This window comes from Marasmius oreades, chromosome 10 (assembly GCF_018924745.1).
Source record: "Marasmius oreades isolate 03SP1 chromosome 10, whole genome shotgun sequence".
In the NCBI taxonomy this organism is placed as follows: Eukaryota; Fungi; Basidiomycota; class Agaricomycetes; order Agaricales; family Marasmiaceae; genus Marasmius; species Marasmius oreades.
Genome location: NC_057332.1, coordinates 2,115,000 through 2,136,115, shown reverse-complemented (window position 1 = coordinate 2,136,115; position 21,116 = coordinate 2,115,000). Strand labels below are relative to the sequence as shown.

Here is a 21,116-nt window from a genome sequence, read left to right as displayed (position 1 = left end):
GTACTAATTATCGAATCCTCTACGCTTACGCCCTGTTTGATGTATTCAGAAAGGGACTACCCCCCCGCTTTCGAGCTCAAGCCTCACCAGAGCATAGTACCGAGTCCATCCGATGAACCAGCCGCACATACCCCTCCTCGAGGATTTCTCCCGCACCGTCAAACGTGGCCGCCACTACAGTTGACCCTAGTCCTTCATTCCCGCCGTCCACATACTCACAATGATCATTCTTCCTACTCACAAGCGTTCGGTCCCGACTCTAGTAGCAGTTGATAGTAGCGCTGAGTACCGCAACAATAGCCAACTATTAGATGATTTCATCAACATGGGAGCAGAAATATCAACTTTGGTACCTCCGCAGCATGATACACATTCCGGGACCGACGTGTACTCGGCTTCTGGCTTGGGAAGTGTTGGCGTCTCATTTGAAGGTGAGCGGTACTTGGTCGAACTTGTCTTTTCTTGTGTTGATGATCCAGCAGGTATATGGTCTCCCGCGATTTTTACCAACTGAACAGTGCATCTCGTTCATAACTTCTCTGTTGCTGAAGCGGAGTCAATGCTCCCAAGGTACAACGATTGGGATTCGTATTTGTCAACTGTCAACGAACTTTTACACTAGAGTGCATGAGCGTCGATCTCAATGAATTTGAATTACGAAATGACTCGAGTAATTGAGTTCTTTCTTGTGCCGATTGTACGCGCGTGCAAAAAGTTTTCGTAGTTGAGCGAAGTGTTCGTTGCATTCTACCGTTTTTCTTATTCAGTTTTTGAACTGCGAGGGAAATTGGATGGGCGCATCTTATCAGTTTTAGTAATTTCGTTATCAACGCATGGTCTGTCCATGTTCTCGGCATGCGAGTCAGAAATACCGAGCGTCAATTCGATGAATTGGGAGCTATAAGAGTCTCGCCTACGACCACTTCGGATGCTACTTCACCTCCTCACCGAACTTCCTTATGGCTGAGGAAGAACGAGGGAGCAAGAAACGCAGGCTTCAGAATGCGTGTGATGAGTGTCGGAGAAGGAAAAGTGAGTTAGCGGGATATTTCTGGAGCTCAGACTAACCCTTCCTCTCAGTTCGTTGTGACAGTGCGACTTCGCTGGGAAACGTTTGCTCGAACTGTATCGCCTTGAATACTGAATGTACACATCAGCTACAGAAGAAGGTGTGTTCTTATCTGTTCACTGCGGGTTCCATGTTGTGATCTGGGCGGAGGAGCTGAATTGTAGTTTTCTTGGGCCCAAAGGGAAAGGGTATTTGCACCACTTTCATGGAAAGGAACCTGCAGTGCAATGTTATCATACCGATGGTTGACCTTGCTCTATTTTGTTCTAGAAACGAGGCCCGAAGATAGGGTGAGAGCAATTGACCACTCAGTCCTCCCATGACACCGATAATCCGCTTGAAGGCCATCAAGGAGAACTGATTCAGCCCGGGCCCTTGTCAACGCCATTTTATCTTCCTCGAAACCCTTCGTTGTCCCAGAAGATTCAGAAACTGTCAGGGAGATGTTGGTCGACCTTGCAAACCATGCTCGTTCTCTGGATAGACAACTGTCACTAGCGAGAGCTGCTGCTACCGATACCGATACCTCTCCCTCAACAGCTGTTTCTCCATCTGCGTCATACGATACTCTTGAACCTGAAGCGGAGAGAAATGTTCCAGATTCCATCGATTCACTCGCTCAAGAACTCAGTAAGGTGTCGATTACCCATAGCAAACGACATTTTGGGAAATCGAGCAACTTTATGCTCATACAATCCGCTATGGATGCTCGACGTGATGTTCTTGGGGACCTCAAATTCACGACGACGATTTTTGTCAACCATCAGCGGCCGGAATTTTGGAAACCTTTCCCAGTGAGTTATTCATGAATAGGATATTAGACAGTCTCTGAGGTTTGATCTAGTGGCAAATAATACCACCTCGAAGTGCAGCGCCTCCCTTCGTATTTCCGGAAGACGACCTGCTCCATGATCTGGTCCATATCTATTTCTCGAATCTCAATCCTCTCTTTCCTCTACTACATCAACCTACTTTCGAACGCTCGATTGCGGAAGGTTTGCACTCACGAGATCGATCATTTGGAGCAACTGTCTTAGCTGTTTGTGCCGTCGCATCTCGACAGTCAAACGACCCACGCAATTTCTGTGAAGGCACAACTTCGGCACATAGTCTAGGATGGAGATGGTTTTGTCAGGTTCCCCTCGTGCGCGAGTCGTTTACTGAACCCCCGTCGTTGTACGACCTTCAGCTTTGTAGTGTACGTGGTTCCTCAATTCGTAGCTCAACCTTTTTAATCTCTTAATCTCTTAGCTGTCAGTCTTTTACTTGCAAACAACATCAACGCCAGAGGCTGCTTGGGTGGTGGTTGGGATCGGTATCCGATCCGCTCAGGAAATGGGTATACATACAAGAAATTCCCATCATCGAAATCCGGTCGAGAACGAGCTGTGGAAACGTGCATTTTGGACGCTCATATCGATCGATGTGTTCATGAGCGCGTTTGTGGGTCGACCGCGCGCAACAACACCTGATGAGTTCAGTGCTCTCATTTGATCTACTTATTTGTAGGTTTCTTTCTCACTGAATCATCCCATTTCCTGTAGTTTCGATGTCGATCTACCGATTGAATGTGACGATGAATATTGGGAGATTGATGACCCGCAAAAAGCATTTGTACAACCGGAGGGAAAACCATCGGTCCTGTCGTTCTTTGTGACTTTTCTCAAGCTTCTAGACATCGTCGGATTCGCTCAACGTACTCTGGTGAGTTCAGAATCATCTTGATAAGTTTGGCAAAATTTAAATCCCTGATTGCCAGTATGCGGTTCGTAAGTCTGAGCTTTGGTCGGGAATGGGGGTCTCAGGAATCGACTTCAGAAGAAAGGCAGTCATGGAGCTCGGTGAATGCAGTTTTCTGTCGATTACGGAAGATCCCTGAACCTCCCGATTCCTTCTCTACACAGATTCTGCCCTGAACAAGTTCCTAGATACCATACCGAATCATCGTGAGTAAGAGTTTTGCGTACTGAGATGCATAGATGGCTAACTTTATAAAAGTCAGGTGGAATTCTGAAAATCCTGATCCCGTTTTCTTCCAACAATCGGCGATGCTTTACGCGACTTACTACTGGGTGCAGATTCAAGTGCACCGCCCTTTTATTCCTCGACCTGGGCAAGAGTCAGTCTTACCTTTCCCTTCCCTCACGATATGCTCGAATGCCGCCCGGGCAACCGTTAATATGCTGGAAATACTGCATTCCCGGAGGGAGATGGGAATGGTCGCTCTTGAAATATTCCCGAATACACTCGTAAGATTTTATCGCATCGTTATACGGAATTTCGTTGTGGATACTAATGAGACAAATAGACGCCCTTGTTTGCCTCTGCATTGATTCTCCTCGTCAACATATGGCGTCCGAAACGAGGTTATTCGTCTCCCTGCGAGTCAGCAAAGGAAATGACGGATGTGTATCGATGCCTGAAATTGATTCAGAATCATGAGTCGAGGTAAAAACAGCGTCTTGATGTTAATAGATCAGCCGTTCATTCTCCTTTACCAACATTCAGATATCAAACAGCCGGTCGTATACTGTGCGTATTGGTTCTTTCGGTGCCGTTTGGTTTTTGCAGCTAAAGAATTTAACCACCAACTTTCAGGGATCTCCTCAACGCGGTTATCACTATCGGTCAACTGCCGAAAACTAGGGAATTAAAACGTCCAAGAAGCCCAGGAGACGAAGAAGAGCGAAGACCCGCACCCGTACCGTCTCATGCTCAAAGGGTGCTAGAGGATCTCCATGACGTGATGCATAGTGGGCGATCGAGTTACAGCAAGCCAGAGAGCTCAACTCCAACTACTTTGTCATGGAACGACCTTCCTATCGTGTCGCAGACCTACTCCGGTGTTGGTGCTTCTGCGTCGTCGTCATCATCACCAGCAAGTTACACGAACGTCGTCCAAGATAGATGTGGGATCTTCAATCCTGATCCCATTCAACTTCAACCTCAGCCTATCAACACGGACTTTACCGGTCTGGCGATTCCGATCGGTGGGGACGACCCTCAAATGTTTGTTAATCCGGCCGCATCTCAGTTTGTGCTGCAGCCCGGCGGTTTGCCAGATCTAATGGGGGACACGGCATTGACTTCCGAGGGGTCAGGGAATGTTGACTTTACGTGCGTCTGTCTTTCCGAGGCTATGGTTCGTTCCCCACCTAATAACGTTACCATTAGACAAGAAGATTGGGACTCCTTCATGGCCAGTGTCGGAGATTTGGTGACAGGAACGATGGAGTACAGTGCGTTTTGAAGAGCAAGAGAACCAACATGACTCAATATCGCGGTAAGTTGATGCACATAGTGCACAATTACACGAATAGTATCCTGGCCTTAACGAGACTATCAAAGTAATAAAGTAAAGTATGTATTGCATACTAATATGAGAACAAACCTTACTCTCCAAAGTAGTACTACCCACTCGTGAGAACTTGGCTAGATTCAGACCTAGGGGCCACGAAGGCCCCTATTCGCTGAACTCATTCACCACGCCTCTAGGCTACCGTCAAGCCGCAACAAGCGTGAGCTGGACTCCCCCTATTTCAATACTATTCGCTGTACTCATCTGACCCATGTGCGTTTCTCTCTTCTTTCACATACCATCCATTGACACGTGTATCATAACAAGTATAGTAATGTCGACCGTAGCAACGTTGCATGCGAAAGAGCTTCAAGAGAGCGGTTGCGGTATATATTCTTTGTCGAACGACGACGTGTTAAATACTAAAGGTTGACAAAAAACAACAGATCTGCAGAACTGGATGTTCAATCCTCAACCCCTCATGCTTGCAAGTGATGACTGGCAAGCCTTCTATGAAGATGCTCTGACTCAACCTTTGAGCGCGAAGTTCACTTTTCCATCTACGAGGGCAAACAAATATCAACCGAGATCTTTTTATAATGATCTGTGCGATCGGATGTGGAGGCAATGCATGGGAATCAATAATCATGTCGTTATCAACGGCCAACCAGGTATCGGTATGTAGCAGTACACATCGCTGCCCTCGTCACACCTGACTCTACCCTGCAGGCAAAACTGTATCACTGTGGTACCTCATGCGGGCGATTTTGCGCAACAACAACACGATGCCGATTGTCTATGTGGCAGGCGGACGTGCTTACATCTTTTTCGACAGGAAGGTATATTATGATTCGCAAGTCGACGAGATGAAATTCCCTTCTCAAGCGCGTGGTGCGAAACCTGTCAAGTTGCTGGTATTTCTTGACCTTGGTGCCAGGTCGCCGGCGCCGCCGACTGGCCTTTCCGAGGGAAACCGAATCATTATACAAGCATCTTCTCCGAACAACGCCCACGCATCCTGGCTTAAACACAAGTACCACGTTAGACTCGCGATTCCAACTTGTTGGACTAAGACGGAACTCATTGATAAGTGAGTTGTTGTCATAAAATCACGTGGTACTGTAGATAACCACAGCCGTTAGTTTCGTTTCTTCAGATCCTTATCACAAACAGTTTTTGGATCGCCTACGCGACTACTTAGGTGGTCAAGAGCTAGGCACAAATGATGTCGCTGTCACGTACGCCAAGGACCTTCTCGAAAACAAATACCAGGATGCGCGGTCGAACACATTCGACGAAGGTGAATCTGAAGCGTACGCGATCGCACAACGCCTTTCGTCCTGTCCGGAATTGAAGGGTTTGGACGAACGTGACATCCTGTCTTTGCTTATAGACAATGCCATATACCATGTTGGATGGCCGGCTCGCGACGTTTATCAGTATATTGCCAGAGACCCGTCTGACAGAGATATCTCTATGGCTTTCTTGGAATGTGATTGGGATGCATTGGCCGAGGACTTGAGGTGGTCCAGCGAGAGTCACTGCTTGGACAGGGTTCCTTACCAGATAATGATTGTACACACAGGTCCTTCCGAAGAATTTGAAGATCGCGATAAAGTCATCGTCCGTCCACAGGTCTGGTACTGTAGGTTCAAGTCTGTTTATATTGCCGAGCGGGCGCTGGAGTGCTTTGCCAAAATGCAGCACAGAACTCTAGTCGACACCTTTATATTGTACTACAAGCTCACAAACAGTCGGATGTTGGCCGGATGGATGCTTGAAGCAATTTTCCGCCGTCATCTCCAATCCATCACGGAGCCGATTCCTCTGTGTGTCATGCGGTTGAAAGCTGCGACGAAAGCCAATGATATCAGCCGTACTTTCACGACGGGAGAAACGCCAAGTTATGCTGATGATGCTAACCTCAACGCGACGGGGGTCGATATCAGATCGTTTCTTCCGCATACATTCAAAGATGGGAACTTTCCGAAAAATATCTTCACTTTCTCACAGGAGAAAAAGACGCCTTTTCTCGACGGTGTACTGATCAAAGACGGTGCAGGGAATGCCCAGTCCAGCTTGATGTGGATATTTCAGATCACGCTCCCGACGAGCCATGGCGGTTCCCTGAGGGCGATGAAGGTACTGGAGGCGTTAAGGAACTCGTTGGATCCAAAGCCGAACAAGCTCCGTTATCTGTTGATTCACCCCAGCATTGACGGCCGCAAGCCGCCTGTGGAGTGGACTATACCTGATGGTTGGGTGACGGGGCAGGTATACTGTTTCTATGTTCCGATTAGGTGCGTAAGACACGATTGAATGACATGCCAATATCTGCTAACTACTGGACAGTTCTTGCTCTCTGGATTCTGTGGTCACGAAGAAACGGAAATTGAGCACAAGTGGTCGCTCGTCTCCATCTCACAGTGCCTCAGGTTAATTGCACTCTATGGTCCTATCGCCTTCCCGATCCTATAGCTTTTCCCATGTCGATGGGGTTCTTGAACTCTTGACACTTCTCCTACTCTTCTGCATGTATTGAGCCATCGACTCCTGTATCCTACAAGTGGTTTATACAATGCTACTTGTAACTCATGTTGAAGCAGTTTTCGATACCTTTTTGTAAATTTGTGTCAGTCACTCCGAGAGCCGAGAGCCAGGCTTCGGGGCCGCGGGGGTATCGTCGTGTACGCCTTGAATATTAACGTTCTTATCTACACGACTGCTACATGAGTTAAGTCAAACATAACCACTTCGACCATCGCGTTGCAGTTGAGTTGCGGTTTCCGCCGGAGGTACCCTCATCTACCGCAGACTTGACCTCCACGGAGCCACAGAGTGTCAGAGAGTCGGACTGTTGATCTTGACCATCCTTGTGCCCACTAATACGCTGAGCGGGAGCCAATTCCGGAGCGATTGCGAGAACTGCGTATTCAGCCAAAGAAAACGATGCCGCATCGTTCGTGTTGATATTAGGAATCTACGGTATAGCATGTGTTCAGTTTCACAGTCACTGTCGGAGACAAAGGAGTTGACCTCGTTGATAGGATTGACAACATCTGTTCCGCCGACTTTCTGGACAGGGATGGCAACGTTAGGTTCCCCGTTATTGATGTTATCCCATGCCCCCTGCTTCAACGAGTTATCATTGAGACGTTCACCTGTTGAAGCTTCAGGAACGAGTCAAGTTCATAGCGTCAACAAGTGAAACGGACCAGCATAAGCCTGTAACTTGGCATAGAGCTGTGGAAGGGGGAGAAATTTATCACGTTGGTTGTGTTTCTGCGAAAACGAATGCCTACATTGTTAAACCCTCCACTGTTGAATGCTTTGCCGTATCGTTCGGTTTTCCTATCCCACAATCTTCTGTGTACTGGGATACTTCTGAGGAAACTCGTTCACTTACTGTGCATTGGTCCCATTATACAGTCTGCAGAAGTCTATCCAAGCAGCATCGAATTCCGGTTCATCTGTAATGATGTCCATGGCTTCCATGAGTAGTTCTCCTCCGCCAAAGAGCATTGTAAGGTGATACCTGACCGTTATTCAGCATTGCATCAAAAGATGGTAAACAAAACTCACGAGCCACTTCCCGATTCACCTTCATCAAACATATGGCCAGTTGCTGCATTCCATCCGACTGCAGCCCCATTACCAGTGAACAGCCCGAATTGGAAGGAACCGATGTCTTTCTGGGTGACGAAGGTAGATGAATGAGAAAGCGGACTAGTAAAACAACGCAATTGGCACTTGCCATGCCAACTTTGATCTTATTCAACCACTGCGAGTCGTTCTATGTGCCCAAAATGGTCAGCGGAAATCTGTAACGGACTTAGGCGATCCCTTACCGTACGCTCCCACTTTGTGAACCAATTTCCAGCCAAAGTCACCCAGTCAGGTCCGATACGTAACCTTCCTGGTGCATTAGGATTCGGGTGATCGCGAGGTAAAGCCTTCCTGAGGGGGTCCCAGTTCATGATAGTGTCGCCAGCTTGAAGGGCAAAATCCATTACATCGCCCATAAGCTCATCCGCTGAAGGAAGACTGCGTCAGCCAAAAAAAAATCAAAGCGGTATGGGGGTGGATATATGAGTACTGACTGGTAAGATAATAGAAAGGTCTCTTCAAAGCAGCAGCCCCAACACGAGCTTCCTTAGCGCCATCTCCCCAATGGGATACGTTGTGTCGCGAACCAAGTCCAGCGTACGGACCGGTATGGTGGAAATCAGTTTCTGACAAGTGCCTCGTCATCGCGGATGCAAGCCGGAACACGTCCGCTCGTCCAGTTCGTAAAAACGACATCCAAAGCCACAAGTCAGTGCCTGTTGAACGTTAAAAAAGTCGGTTCAGCATAAGTGCACTCAGGAACTCCAAACTTTGATTGGGCATTTGGGCGATACGTACCGAGTTCCCCATTGTCCCAAGCGAAACCACCGATGTCGTATCTCCAGGTATGGCGAGTTTGATCATAGGTGTGCATGACGTCGCCGTAGTTCCAAAATCCATAGAAATTGCGTTGGTCAATTTCCTGCATCATAGGAAATCAGTGCATGGTCAAGGCCGAAATTGTAAACGACCATCTACTCACGGCAACGTAGAAATCCAACAAATTACTCTTTCGCTTCTCAATATCGGTGGCTCTTGACGCATTCGGGACATCCCTATGACCTTCATGGGTGATGAAAGAAACAACGCTCATGAGAACAAACACCAACCATCGACCGCCAAAGAGTTTGTGAGACGCGTAGAATTGGGGGCTTGCAACAATTTGAGGGGTCTGGGTCTGTTGGAAGACGTATCTCAGGAAGATCCAAACAAGTCGGCGAGGGAGATCGAGGAGATCACACACATGAACGGCTGCAAGCTGCGCGAGCGTACTACGTGAAGGAGTAGCTGGTACCACTTGAATCGATACCTCATAGGATCTTCCAATTCCAGTTGGGTCAGGATCAGGATCACCGACATCTTCGTAGGAAAGATCGAGCTAAAGGAACCCACTATCAGAAATCTGAGCTGTATAGATTGGAATCGTAAGAACGTACTCCGTGAGGTACCGTGTCGTAGTGACGCATATCGAGTACAGGTCCCTATGCGGATCTCAATCACTGCAACGAAATTGAAAATACGGTATAATCATACCCTCGGATTGTATGCCCATAACGTGACAGTCGCATTATCGTTATGAGCACCACGAATGTCCAACCCCCTTGGAAAGGCTTCCCAGAAATCTGCGGCGATTGAGCATAAGCCGCTGAAACGTAAGATAAATTGCCTACCTTTCAAACCAAATACAACACCCCCTCCAGTCGCTCCTCCCACATAACCCAGTCCAGCAGCTCGTTTTCCGAAACCGGCATGGGGGATAAAGGAGGCTTTACTTCCTGCATTCGTCCTTTTAGAGATGGAGAAGTTGGAGGACGACAACTGGTCCAATGTATAATCTGACCAGACAGCAAGCTGATCAACTTCCGACGATACTGAAGTCGGCCATTCGCTGATATCAGGAACGGCTTCCCCTTCGAACTGGGGATCCAGAACTACTGCAGTTGCATCCCGTCGGAGCCCAGAAAGGACAACCACTGGTTCTCCCCAGATCCCTCCTTCGGTAGTCACAAACCTAATGTGACGATCCCAAGGCTTATCAGAGAGGGGAGTTGTGAACGTCAAGCCCTAGGGAAAAGCTATAAGCTGCCTGTTTGTTTGATGGTCTGAGGAAATACCCACGATTCCCTTGATGAAATCTTTGTTTTGGTCGCCATCGTATATAAAGAAATGGACCATACGAAGTGACGTTGCACCTGCAGAGATGTAAAATCTCACGACGAAAGGCAGGAAATCGTCGTGCCCGGCTCCGCTATATTTGCCAGTCGCCTTAGGAAAAATTTGAAGGATTGTCAAGTTCGTTGTAAGGAGGGGATGAACTGGATATAGACACCTTTATGACTGCACGAACTGGACCCTTTTGTTCCACCGTAACTGAATCTACTCTGCCCTGAAACGATGACACAGTTGGGCGGGGTCCTGGCACTTCTCCCTGGTCGGGGCCATCTTGAAGGAGAAGCTCGAGGACACCGTTTTGCACGTGTGATTTACCTTGAAGTTCCAATGAGCTGACGAGTGTCGTTCCACCGTTATTGAATTTAGCTGTAGCCTCATGAGAAAACGTGCGTCTAAAATTATATCGAGCAACGAGACACATGCCTGTGAAGGGTCCCGTGGTGACAGTAACACCCTCACTCGATTGTTGTACTGACACTGGGTTTTGAGGCTCTGCAGGTGTACCTTGTGCTCCTAGTTCAATTTTCTTTTCCTTGCGCCGTTCAGAGTTCACTGGGGTAGAAACATACCTACTGAGAGCGTAAGACTGTCCGATAAACCACTGTCTGTTTGTAGTGCGTGTCCACTCCATTTGAGGGTTCCATCAGGCCAGCTTTATGTAAATGCAGACGTTAGTTATTAGATTTACTTTACGGACAACTGAAAGGAAACATAAACATACAAGGCTAAAGGCCACGTTTGCACTGGTACACTGGACCCTCCAGACAATACAGCAATGGGAGAGGTCCTGTCCACTTCTCCCTGAGCCCACGGCACACCAAACGCGGTACCACTGGGAGTTGTCGAGGGGGCTTTGCCATCTAGCCATTTCAGGTCGACTCCATCAGCAGCGCGAGGTTTCTGAGTCTTCATGGTTAAGATGGAGCCCTTGGTGATGTTCGATTTTCACCCTCTTCCCGTGTTATATGCCCCTCCTTCTTTTTTTCTTCTTCTGTCCCCGCTACGTCCCGCGGTCCGCTCTCAGCTTCGTTCCTGGCTTCGGGACGTTCTAGCCATGCCATGTGATGATTTCGTGGGATTGGGTCTTCAGTACTGTGCATATGACCCTTTGCTAGCCATCTACTGGACACGGAATAACATAAGTATATCGCCACGAGCTGAATGATATAGCGGGTTATGAATGAGTTTGAGAAGACGGTGAATGAGGATACGAAAATTACACCTGCATGCATCAGCACCCTTCGCCACGGTCGAATTTTAGTTCTTTTTTTCTTCTTTTCTTTCTGAAAAGTCGTTGTTTTGATGGAGTTTGCATTGAGTATATGAGGGATAAATCGGTAATTGGCCCTTTTGTTCAATCGGAGAATCATGGCATCGAGAAAGAACGCCTGCGCAATTATCGTTCGGTAACTTGTAAAGTTTGAAATTGTTGAGCTGGGAGGTACGAAAGCAATTGAAGTCATGGCTTCGAGCGGCCACGTGTTGCAGCTCGTTCCTCAACAGACTCGCGTCCAAGTTATACGACGTATCAACTCGATCCCCTCTCTATCTATCTATCCTCCACTTCAAGTCTGTAACCCATTCACGCCACGATACCACATAATAAGAAAGTCCTTTTACCGATTCGGTCAAACTCATTATACATGGGCTGCCTTGACCAGGGCCAAGGATACTTCTGACTTGACTCAACGCCAGGCCATTCGACATATCAATGACACATCCCTAGAATTAGGGCCAAAACGGGCTCGGAACATTATTCCTATTCGCTTCAACTAGTCTCCTATGTTCATCTACAAGCCCGATCGAAAGCCCCCCTTTCACGGGTCTTCGGTGAGGATATATAAACCTGGATTTCTTTCGACTCGCTATTCCCAGAACCACCACAGTCCTCCAGTTGTCTATCCTATACCATGCTATTCACTTGCGCATTCTTCAGTCTCTTCGTCATCTCTTTCCACGCCGTTATGGTAAGGACTATTCTCCTTAGGCGAGGTCGATGTCGATGCTCAACTACTTTCCAAGGAAACCACCGCTGCTCCAAGCCCAGGCGTAGGTGTTATTGGATCGTTGCTCAAGGATGGCCGTCAGCGTGGACAAAAGTGCAGTAACGGTGACAAGTGTTGTCAAGGATTGGTCTGCCGAAATGGGGTGAGCAGTTGTCCGTCGTCCTCGAAATTGCGAGTTGCTGAATTTATTTCTAGAAATGCGAGGAACCTGTACGCCATTTTCTTTTTGCTCTTCCGACGTTGTCTCTTCATAAATGACTTTTGTTTCAACCCGTAGACCCCTCAATGTGTCGCAGTCGACGAAAAGTGTGGTAGAAATCGTGGGGATTGCTGTCAGGGGCTGAAATGCGACAAGGGTCTGTGTAAAGCCAAGCCTCCTCAGGTGATCTTATGTTCCATGTCCTCGATTCGCGCCCACAGAGACATTAAACCTCCTCTCTTTCCCTCCCGTTCCTAGTGCCTTGCGCTGAATGCCCCGTGCGATGTGACTAACCCCGGAGCCTGTTGCAGCCAGACCTGTAGCGTAGCGACTGGGTGCTTGTAGGAATAGGTGATAGTGTCTCATCGATTGTGGTAGTAAATGTATGTTAATTCTCGTTTTTGGTTCTAGGAGGATTAGGTACAAAGTATCAGTGGTCAAGTTTTCAAAGGGTCCGTTCTAGTCGCCTATCTAGCAGCGACAATTCTTTTGTGTCTTTCTCAATAACCAAGTTTATCTCGCCTAAACAGACCCTGTTTGCGAAAATACTGGGCGTCTGACGCTCGCCAGTCATCGAGCATGGCGCGGTGTCAAATTTGCTGGCGAGCGCTCTGTACAGCTTCGCTGAAACATTGCTGCGGCTCTTGCTCGTTTTTTCTCGGTAGGATTCTCCTGAATGCTGAACCAGTGCTTCGAGCAGGTGGTACAAGCTTTAACTTGTCGGAGTCACTTCGTTCGAATTCGACAACCCAGACTCTCTCCTACTTAAGCTTGACCAACGCATCTTGAATGGAAGGTCCCGTCATTCAGTATATGGATGATCACCCAAATTTGTTTGTGTCGTTATAGGGCCTGGAGTAAAATGACAACTCGTCCAATTTCTTCGAAACCTATGAAGTGTGTGCTAAAGTTATTCTTTTGCTATGCTGCCCACACACACATTTGAATCCTTAGCAACAACGTTTCGCGCTTCAAATCCAAAATCATCGGTGATCCCTTCGTTGCACTACATTTGGTTTGCACTGGGCAAGTTCGTGCCCCACCTCTATACCGGGTATTGGGATATTGTCATCGCCTACTTTAGACTCAGGGATACAACAAACTACCAGGAAGTTCCGTTCGCAAAGGATGACAGTGGCTTTTCCAGAAAAAAGGAAAAAACTGACTTGGCACAGTCAAATCTATTCACAAAACTACATTACAAAGCCGGTTCGTCATGAAAGGTTAAGTCGTTCCTGTCCCTTTCATATTCCAGGTACGCACTGTGAAATGTGCTTTATGCTCAATAAATTATTCGTTTGACAGCCGGAACGAAAAGTCAAAAGCAATGCCGTCGCTGAATGTCCTAGAAGACATCATATGAGTAATCGAACTCAAGGAGAATAGTTGAATATGACGCCGTTTGAACTCTAACGCGGGTACATGGCTTCACAACGCCCGCAACCCTGCGACGTATCCACCAGCCACTTGCGTCACTGCAATGGAGTTTCACAACGAACCCTTAATACCGGACTGACATTTCCTGGGATTTCCTCCTGCTCAACACAAAAGGCGTCAAGCTGCGTTCCCATGAATTTCATTCTGTCAAGAATGGCATTTTGGGGCTCCCCCAACTAACAGGGTGAGCATGCACGGTCTATTGTAACCCCATACACCAGCCACTGAATAAAACGTATAAAAGGCTCCCCAAATCGAACTCCTTTTCCTTACTCGAACACTCAAAAATCGTCTGTTCAAGTACTAGTCCTCTTTTTCCAACATGCTCTTTAACAAAGTCTTCGCCGTCTCCGCACTCAGTACTCTTGCTGCCGCCACAGCCGTCGAGCGCCGCGGGGGTGGTCAGGATAACACCCAATGCTCAGGCCTCCGATGCTGCCAACAGGTTGGGTCCGCGACTGACCCCTCTATCATTACCCAGGCTACCAGCCTCGGTGTCCTTTCTGTCTTGGCAGGTCTCCTTGCCACCGTCGAAGTTGGTCTCAACTGCAGCCCCATCACCGTTATCGGTGGTGACAACGGTGCATGGTTAGTTCACGGGTTGCCTCTTCTTCCACTAACAAAACATAACTAATAATGCCCTGTTTCTTTCACCTAGCTCTGGAGGCACCACCGTTATTTGCAATGACAACAGCCACGGTACATGATCCTCTGCCCCTCGATATACCCGGTTGAGGATTTCTTGAACTGACTGTCTCCCTTTCTATCTCTAGGCAATCTCATCAGCGTCGGATGCGTTCCTGTTACCATCTAAACATCGCTCGGATGAGAAACGGAGGATTCTGGATTGGATGTAGTACTCGTGGTCGAATCAGTCTCAAGCTTGAGTTTTGGTAGTTGATTTAGTACTGAAATATCAGATTGTTGTTGGTGTAAACGCCTGTTCGAGTGATGGAGCTGTGTGGTTGATCGTTGAACATTGATGAGTTGCTCAATGGCCGCTCCGATTTGGCTTCGATGGATTTTTTTTGATTCTTCACTTCATGGTAAATACATCCATACTCCGAATCTAGGTTGCTTTTCGTACGCGCTCAGGCAGTCAGACCGTAACCACAGACACTCATACAGGCCATAAACGCGTCACGACGCGTATAAGCGTTCCAGAGTTATATACTCTGTACCATTTACAAAAGAATTCCGAGCGGTACGTAAAACCTACATATTTTCTCGTAGTCGCGAGGTGCCACTGGTTAGTTGAACGACGTGACCGATGACCTTGGGATAAAACGACAACTAAAAGGATGAGGATGGCTTCAACTGGTTTCAGCAGACACCTCTGGTTCAATGTCATGAATACGAACCTGGTTATCCCGGACGAATATTCAACAACTGGATCAATTTCTTTAGCCATAGTATAGCTCGCGAGGAGATAGGTCATCGCAAGCCAAAGTGAGTTGATCGCAAGATAGCGCCCAGGACAGACTCTTCTACCGAACCCGAATGCAAGGAGCTCCGGGTTCGGCGGGATATTCTTTCCGTCCTGTTTCAAGAACCGATCTGGGTCGAAGTTTTGTGTGTCGGGGCCATAAAGAGATTCATCCCTCAAAACAGCCCTGAGAGCAGCGGGTAAGTACCATGTCTATCGCGCAGGACCGAGGGATTTACCAGGCATTGGGGATTATGGTCGATCCTGAGGCATCGTTAGTAAAGCACAAAATATCGTAGCAAAGTAGTCAATTTACCCTTAGGTATGAGATGCCCTTCATATACATCATCATTCAGAGCCCGATGAGGGAGAGCTGCCATACGTGTATTAGCATCGACTTCGAATCCCCAATGAACCGGAAGAGATCGACCTAACGGCGTAACAGGATTCCATCGTAGAGTCTCTGAAAGGACAGCATCGATATATGGCAAATTTGCACGATCAGTGAAATCGGGAAGTCTATTAGAATCAGTGATTTCATCGAGTTCTTTCTGCGCTCGCGCTTGGATTTGAGGGTTCAACATCATCGCCAAAATGAAAGACAGAATGGCCGACACAGTCTACAGGCGGAGGGTTGAGTCATGCATCCAAAACCAAAACCTCCGATTGCGTACCGTCTCTGCAGCGGCTGAAAAAAAAAAGATCTCGAGTTAGATCTAGTTTTCCCATTTGTTGAACAAAAAAGTCCGTGGCATTCACCAAGGAAAGAATTGGCTGCACAATCCTTTATCACTTCCTCCATGACGGACTCCGACGAGTCGTTGCTTGAAGTGGGTGATAATTTGAATTTCTCCAAGTTTCGGGTAGCGAAGCACGGCACCGTGTCTCCTTCGTTCTGACCAAACGTAAACAGAGTAGGATAGGTATGTGGAAGACACTAACCATGCGTTCCTTGAGCAGCTTCCATGGGATGTTTATTAGCCGATCTGTATCCCGAGCCCACGCTTCGGCCCTGGTTCTGAAGCTTGCACCCGGGAACCAGACTTGGGAGCACGAATTTTGTGATGGAATTTAAACAACGGGGAAACAGCATCGTAGAGAAGCAGAAAAAGGCTCACACGGAACATGTCTTAGCATAGGAAAATAGTCGACCCAGTACGTTCCGTGAAGGCCGGATGCATTCATTCCTACCATCGCGACATCGACCAGTTTAATGTACGGATCGATCTCGTCTTGGGTACGATAACCATAAGTTATTTCAAGAATAATTCCTCCGGAATGGCTTGTTGCGATGTTGAGACGCTCTGTTGTGTGCAAAAGGAAGATTGCAACTCACGCCCTGACATGTTCAAAGAAATCTTTCGGTGAGGTCGCTAGATTCTGGATCAACAAAGAGGTCCTCTCCTTCTGAATTTCATAGTAATCTGATACAACTCGAGGTTGGAAAAATTGATGAAAGGTCCTCCGGTGTAATCTACAAAAATCCAAGAATGAGTAACGTTTCAAATGGAAAGAATGAATACACGGGTATACCTCCACCAGTCAGAATAATGCATGACTGATGCAACACCGGGAAGCAGACAGTTCAAAGACAAAGGTTGGAATGGCAATATAGGCGAATCACATACAAGCAAACATCCATTTCCACCTGCAGTATTGATTAGTATCTGTATGTATGTCGTTGGGGTAAACGTTGAGGACGAACCTCACCAGATCATTGAGCATTGGTTGGTCTGTGTCGTGGGAAGAATAGTCAAAGAATGGTCAGATCACAGATTAAGATCACTTACATGGTCTGTCAGAGTAGTTGTGAGATCTGCGGTCCAGAAGCTCCATGATTGCTTTGTAAGAGTTCAAAACAATTGTGCGGGATCCGAGAACATGGAAGGTGAATATGTCGCCATAGATGTGCGACCATTTGGTATATGTGACCCAAGGAAGTTCGTTACTCTTCTGCAGGCGCTGTACATCGAGAAAATTTCCGACGACAGGTAGTCCCTTTGGTCCAGGTGGTAAATGTAACCCACGACGATAGCGGTTGACGAAGAGACAGAGAAAAAGTAACGAGACTGCGAGTAACACAAATGACTTGAAGATGTTCATTGTGCGTTTGATAGGCAGGACAGCGGAAGATCTAAAGGAGAGAGTTGAGACACTCGTTACTATTTTATAGATGTTCTATCCTTATTCAACGAAGATAAAACTCACATTTTACAACGAGATTTCCAAATTCCGGGTCAGAGGTGGTTTGTGGCAGAAGTAGCAAAGCGGAGCTTCAGCGCTCGGCGCTCAGCACCTCGCACTTATACGAAGATAAGCAAAAGACACATGTCTAGAAATTCCTAATATCAATAATGTCTAGGCACGATCCACCCGGAACGACGAAAGTTGCGAATTCAGATTACCCCCAAGGTTTCATCATGAGCCACGACCCGTGCTAGGGAAGATTGCCAAAACCACCTAGTACAGGCGGCTGGACTTTGCATCCTCCCTACTAAGATGCAGGTCTTGACAAGTTCAATTAATATTGCAGACGGAAGGTGTCACTGGGAAGAAAGCGTCAGGGCGCAATAGATCGGTGGGAATTACATTCCCGGCTTCGGACCCAATGGATGCCAGGGACCTGATGTACACTTACGCCGTGGCTACATAGTAGAGTACATCAGCGCATGTCTTGTGACAGGTATTGCCGTGGCACGACTTGTTCGAAGTTCAGTCTGTATTGAAGGTAGACTTTTAGTAGCAAATGTGAGAAGAAGCAGAAATGGCGTTCAAAGCAAGGGAGTCGACGTACAGGTGTTCTCAGTCGGTCTCGGAGTGTATTGCTGGTGGCAACAAAAGTTTGACTTGATTCGCGGTACAGTAGTTCGAATCGATAAGTAGCATGATACATATACATCATAGAACGACTGGAAAATGAATAACAAGATAAACATCAGCTCGACAAGAGATAAGGTTCGAATAAGAACCTTACGGAAGTAGCCTACAAACCCTTCGATTATACCTGCTCCGCCCACAATACGTACGAATCGCTATAGCCTGCCGGAAACAACATATAACACATTATTGTCCTGGTAGGATTCTCCCTCACCCGGTCCTTCAGCATCGCCATTCTGTCATGAGCCCACTGTGAGTGTTCCAAGCGATGAAGGCCGTCGTCTGTGAGCCCCGTGGAAAGCGATAGAATCTCTTGCAAAACCTTGGCCGAGGTCGTATACGTGACCTGCATCGGAGAAACCCTCAAGTTGAACTGGACGACAACGTCCTCAGCCCGGACTTTGGACTTGGATTTCTTGCCAGACCGGTTGTGGGCAGGCGGACGAACGGGGCGTTCGCGGATCTCTCGTTGGATGAGGAACTTGAGGAAGAGGGTATCTAGTTGGGAGATGCGGTAGGATAGACCTGTTCAAATGTTCGTTGAGTTACATGTCATGTCTGAAGTAGAACAAGGCATGACGAAATTACCATCCGTTGGCCTGTCGTACTTGTCGCACAACTCCTTGTGCTTCTCCCAGTCCGCTCGCTGGCACTGGCGCGAACAGTAAACCGCAACACGACATCCGGAGCACCGTTGAAGCTTCGCTCCAGGCCGTACCCACCAGCACTAGTGGGGGTAAGGAAATGTCAGCGCCGGGGACTAGAAAGAGAAAACGCTGGAAACGGATATAACGCCCACCTTTTGTACAGAACACAGCGAAGGCAAGTTCGTGGACGACTCAAACTGTCTCTGCAGCCCTTTCAACCTCTCCGCCTCCCTATCCAAATCCTCCAACGCAAGTCTGAACGAATTTCGCTCATCCAGCCTTCCCAACAGCTCTGAGTCGCGCACAAGCCGGAGCTCTCTCCGCGTGCGGTTCAACACCGAACGATAGACCAAGAATGGCCGTAAGAGCTTCGTCAGCTTAGCGTAGGATACGAAGAGCAGAGGGATACCATCCTTGATGTGAGCATCACCATTATCTGGGAGAACTGCCAGCTGTACCAACGCAATCAGGAAATGACAGTCAAGGGCCTCACAGACCCATGTGATCCCCCCGGTGAGGCACCGGGCCAAAAGCGCACTGAGGAAACTCAGGTTGTCACGGTCATAGTAAGCGATTGGAGGAGCATCGACCAGGTAAGCCTGGGAAGCGGCCGCAACCATGATATTCGCGAAAGCTTTCGTGACTCCCCTCGAGAGCATGCGGTGGAATATATTGCTCTCTGGGCATGAATGGAAAATCTGCAGGAGGAGGATGATGTCGGATCGCAGGGTACAGAAGTCAATATCTGATTGAGAGGAGATTGTGGAGAAATGGTCGGTTAGGTACTGTGCGATGTTGTAGCCATGCTCCGTTTCCATTTCTTCGATGCAGGCCTTGAATTTGTCGGGTATCTTCTCGGCTTCGTCGTGTATTTTCATCCAGGTGGTCATGTACCATGGATGATCGAGGGAAAGGAGATGGATGGAGACCTTGATCATGGTCGGAATGAGGTGTGGAACAGAGCTGAACGCTACGGGGACAGAAACGCCCTCGAACGCTTCGTTGAATCGACCGTATTTCCCGGGAATGTGGCATAGGTTCTCGGCAAGAACAATGAGTCGATGTTGGAACGCTTTTCCTTTACTCTTTTTCGGCGTCCTCTTCCCCAGCACGTAGATGTAAAGCAAGTGCACAGTCCAATCACACATTTTGACCCATGTTTCGAACACTGCACAGGTCCAATCGAAGTGATCAGGGCAAGGGCAAAACTTGAGAGCGAGGATTGTCGCGATAGAATGAAGAACGTTCTCGTAGAGCTCGGAGGGCTCCAGATCTGCGTCGTAGGTCGGAGAGATCTCCTCGTGAAGATACTCGATGGCTTCATCCAGCGAGAAATCGCGACTCCCATCTCCTTGAAAGGCCTCTTGAAGCCCAGTCGATAAGTAGCGCCACCGGTCGGGTATCAAGAGTGATAGTTCGTGTTCCTGTAGAAGGGGGTAAAGTATCTAGACAGCTTCCTGCCGGCGAAATATTGAGAACATACCCGTTTCATATCCTCTTCCAACTGGTCATCGAACGACAACTTTGTGCGGGCCTTGGGCTGACGACGTGCAGATCGTTGCATCTTGGTGAAAAGAAATAAGGGCGGTGAGGGGTATTGTAGAATAATAGAGGACTTTGTAGGCACACGTTATTACGACGAGAAATCGCGCGGCCAAAAAGGAAGAAGCAGTTCAAGAAGGACTCGTGGGAAGTGTACCGAGAATTACCTAGAATAAACGGGCCGTACACCCGACAAGAAACACCTGCTAGCCAAAAGCATGAAAGTTGGTTCAAATGTCAATGCTGCTTCGGAAAGCGGTTGATTCTGAGTTGAGGATGGCGGTGAGCGGAACCCAAGCGTCTTCAGACGAATCGAGGTTCTTAAAGTGAACCAGATACTCAACGGCAGCCAAGTATTGATTCAATATGCTCCGAGGGTCTAAGCAAAGTTCGAGTAGGAATCTGCGCGATATTTGAACTTGGAATTACCTGAAAAGACAACCACTCACCAGATCGCACATACTATATGGGTGCTGTTTCCTCACGCGACTGTACTAGGGGTGTTTAAAGTTGGCGGAACTTCTCTCTGATACAAGACGTTTCGGTCACATCACGGCAGCAGGCGCGCCCGCCGCCCGCCAAAAGGTTTCCCCACGCACGTGATGTCCCAAAAAGGGTTGTGACGGAAATTTTAAAATATTGAAGATGAATGATGTCACGTCAACATTGACAAACAATGTCCCACTGCTTTTTTTCAAACTCTCCCCTCAGGACACGTATTGACTGGGGAGGCTAGGGGTTCGGGTTAGTGGTTAGATTTAGGGTTTGGTTAGGGGTTCGGGCTAGCGGTTAAGGATTCAAAGGTATATGAGGGGGTCTGGGGGCTTGCCCCCAGTA

At 47.9% G+C, this 21,116-nt stretch overlaps 7 protein-coding genes across 9 annotated transcripts; 4 read left to right on the top strand and 3 right to left on the bottom strand.

The window, feature by feature from the left end:
• Positions 1–220: 220 nt before the first annotated feature.
• Positions 221–514, top strand: E1B28_002714 (uncharacterized protein; the record flags this gene model as incomplete). The annotated part of the gene is made up of 2 exons (XM_043159654.1): positions 221–431; positions 483–514. The coding sequence occupies 2 exons, from the start codon at positions 221–223 to the stop codon at positions 512–514; spliced, it is 243 nt and encodes an 80-aa protein (XP_043003257.1).
• A 343-nt stretch (positions 515–857) lies between these two features.
• E1B28_002713 (uncharacterized protein) lies at positions 858–4,471 on the top strand. Of its 2 annotated transcripts, XM_043159652.1 has the most exons (14): positions 858–1,032; positions 1,081–1,169; positions 1,340–1,359; positions 1,413–1,863; positions 1,914–2,267; positions 2,321–2,544; positions 2,614–2,773; positions 2,829–2,910; positions 2,974–3,015; positions 3,068–3,318; positions 3,378–3,517; positions 3,578–3,601; positions 3,668–4,186; positions 4,244–4,471. In XM_043159652.1, exons 1-14 carry the CDS (start codon positions 960–962, stop codon positions 4,317–4,319), a joined length of 2,505 nt encoding a protein of 834 aa, XP_043003255.1. In that variant the 5' UTR covers positions 858–959; the 3' UTR covers positions 4,320–4,471. The 2 variants fall into 2 exon arrangements, with proteins under 2 accessions (XP_043003255.1, XP_043003256.1); XM_043159653.1 differs by having other exon boundaries at positions 1,340–1,863.
• Positions 4,472–4,523: 52 nt separating this feature from the next.
• E1B28_002712 (uncharacterized protein) lies at positions 4,524–7,042 on the top strand. The gene is made up of 6 exons (XM_043159651.1): positions 4,524–4,640; positions 4,695–4,753; positions 4,814–5,044; positions 5,097–5,457; positions 5,510–6,667; positions 6,720–7,042. The coding sequence occupies exons 2-6, from the start codon at positions 4,702–4,704 to the stop codon at positions 6,805–6,807; spliced, it is 1,890 nt and encodes a 629-aa protein (XP_043003254.1). The 5' UTR covers positions 4,524–4,640; positions 4,695–4,701; the 3' UTR covers positions 6,808–7,042.
• A 6-nt stretch (positions 7,043–7,048) lies between these two features.
• E1B28_002711 (uncharacterized protein) lies at positions 7,049–11,604 on the bottom strand. Of its 2 annotated transcripts, XM_043159649.1 has the most exons (22): positions 11,366–11,604; positions 10,867–11,302; positions 10,715–10,797; positions 10,569–10,658; positions 10,303–10,511; positions 10,092–10,238; positions 9,644–10,037; positions 9,507–9,595; positions 9,410–9,454; positions 9,217–9,351; positions 9,083–9,150; positions 8,956–9,028; positions 8,772–8,895; positions 8,468–8,689; positions 8,216–8,400; positions 8,122–8,160; positions 7,950–8,059; positions 7,774–7,902; positions 7,670–7,718; positions 7,583–7,610; positions 7,404–7,528; positions 7,049–7,347 (listed from the first exon to the last, which is right to left on the bottom strand). In XM_043159649.1, the coding sequence occupies exons 2-22, from the start codon at positions 11,055–11,057 to the stop codon at positions 7,102–7,104; spliced, it is 2,781 nt and encodes a 926-aa protein (XP_043003252.1). In that variant the 5' UTR covers positions 11,058–11,302; positions 11,366–11,604; the 3' UTR covers positions 7,049–7,101. The 2 variants fall into 2 exon arrangements, with proteins under 2 accessions (XP_043003252.1, XP_043003253.1); XM_043159650.1 differs by having other exon boundaries at positions 7,583–7,718; positions 10,569–10,649.
• A 2,505-nt stretch (positions 11,605–14,109) lies between these two features.
• On the top strand, positions 14,110–14,601 carry E1B28_002710 (uncharacterized protein; the record flags this gene model as incomplete). The annotated part of the gene is made up of 3 exons (XM_043159648.1): positions 14,110–14,375; positions 14,446–14,486; positions 14,561–14,601. 3 exons carry the CDS (start codon positions 14,110–14,112, stop codon positions 14,599–14,601), a joined length of 348 nt encoding a protein of 115 aa, XP_043003251.1.
• A 436-nt stretch (positions 14,602–15,037) lies between these two features.
• E1B28_002709 (uncharacterized protein) lies at positions 15,038–17,316 on the bottom strand (the record flags this gene model as incomplete). Its single annotated transcript, XM_043159647.1, has 13 exons — positions 15,038–15,080; positions 15,149–15,400; positions 15,453–15,477; positions 15,530–15,833; positions 15,888–15,901; positions 15,973–16,108; positions 16,156–16,256; positions 16,332–16,495; positions 16,550–16,687; positions 16,747–16,771; positions 16,842–16,861; positions 16,919–16,946; positions 17,004–17,316. 13 exons carry the CDS (start codon positions 17,314–17,316, stop codon positions 15,038–15,040), a joined length of 1,563 nt encoding a protein of 520 aa, XP_043003250.1.
• Positions 17,317–17,770: 454 nt separating this feature from the next.
• On the bottom strand, positions 17,771–20,814 carry E1B28_002708 (uncharacterized protein). The gene is made up of 7 exons (XM_043159646.1): positions 20,729–20,814; positions 20,221–20,681; positions 18,890–20,161; positions 18,679–18,817; positions 18,188–18,615; positions 18,008–18,122; positions 17,771–17,946 (listed from the first exon to the last, which is right to left on the bottom strand). Exons 2-5 carry the CDS (start codon positions 20,299–20,301, stop codon positions 18,212–18,214), a joined length of 1,896 nt encoding a protein of 631 aa, XP_043003249.1. The 5' UTR covers positions 20,302–20,681; positions 20,729–20,814; the 3' UTR covers positions 17,771–17,946; positions 18,008–18,122; positions 18,188–18,211.
• Between the last annotated feature and the right edge of the window lie 302 nt (positions 20,815–21,116).

Excerpts from the sequence above, each read along its gene's own strand:
- E1B28_002711 (XM_043159649.1), bottom strand. The coding sequence starts at position 11,057 with ATGAAGACTCAGAAACCTCGCGCTGCTGATGGAGTCGACCTGAAATGG. Across the intron at positions 9,596-9,643 it reads TGTTGTATTTGGTTTGAAAG|ATTTCTGGGAAGCCTTTCCA; the intron begins GTAGGCAATTTA and ends CAATCGCCGCAG. Across the intron at positions 9,151-9,216 it reads CGCAGCTTGCAGCCGTTCAT|ACCCAGACCCCTCAAATTGT; the intron begins GTGTGTGATCTC and ends GTCTTCCAACAG.
- E1B28_002708 (XM_043159646.1), bottom strand. The coding sequence starts at position 20,301 with ATGCAACGATCTGCACGTCGTCAGCCCAAGGCCCGCACAAAGTTGTCG. Across the intron at positions 18,818-18,889 it reads CGCTGTGTTCTGTACAAAAG|TGCTGGTGGGTACGGCCTGG; the intron begins GTGGGCGTTATA and ends TACCCCCACTAG. Across the intron at positions 18,616-18,678 it reads GTACGACAGGCCAACGGATG|GTCTATCCTACCGCATCTCC; the intron begins GTAATTTCGTCA and ends ACATTTGAACAG.
- E1B28_002713 (XM_043159652.1), top strand. The coding sequence starts at position 960 with ATGGCTGAGGAAGAACGAGGGAGCAAGAAACGCAGGCTTCAGAATGCG. Across the intron at positions 1,864-1,913 it reads AATTTTGGAAACCTTTCCCA|TGGCAAATAATACCACCTCG; the intron begins GTGAGTTATTCA and ends GGTTTGATCTAG. Across the intron at positions 3,016-3,067 it reads AGATACCATACCGAATCATC|TCAGGTGGAATTCTGAAAAT; the intron begins GTGAGTAAGAGT and ends ACTTTATAAAAG.
- E1B28_002712 (XM_043159651.1), top strand. The coding sequence starts at position 4,702 with ATGTCGACCGTAGCAACGTTGCATGCGAAAGAGCTTCAAGAGAGCGGT. Across the intron at positions 5,045-5,096 it reads CAACGGCCAACCAGGTATCG|GCAAAACTGTATCACTGTGG; the intron begins GTATGTAGCAGT and ends TCTACCCTGCAG. Across the intron at positions 6,668-6,719 it reads TGTTTCTATGTTCCGATTAG|TTCTTGCTCTCTGGATTCTG; the intron begins GTGCGTAAGACA and ends ACTACTGGACAG.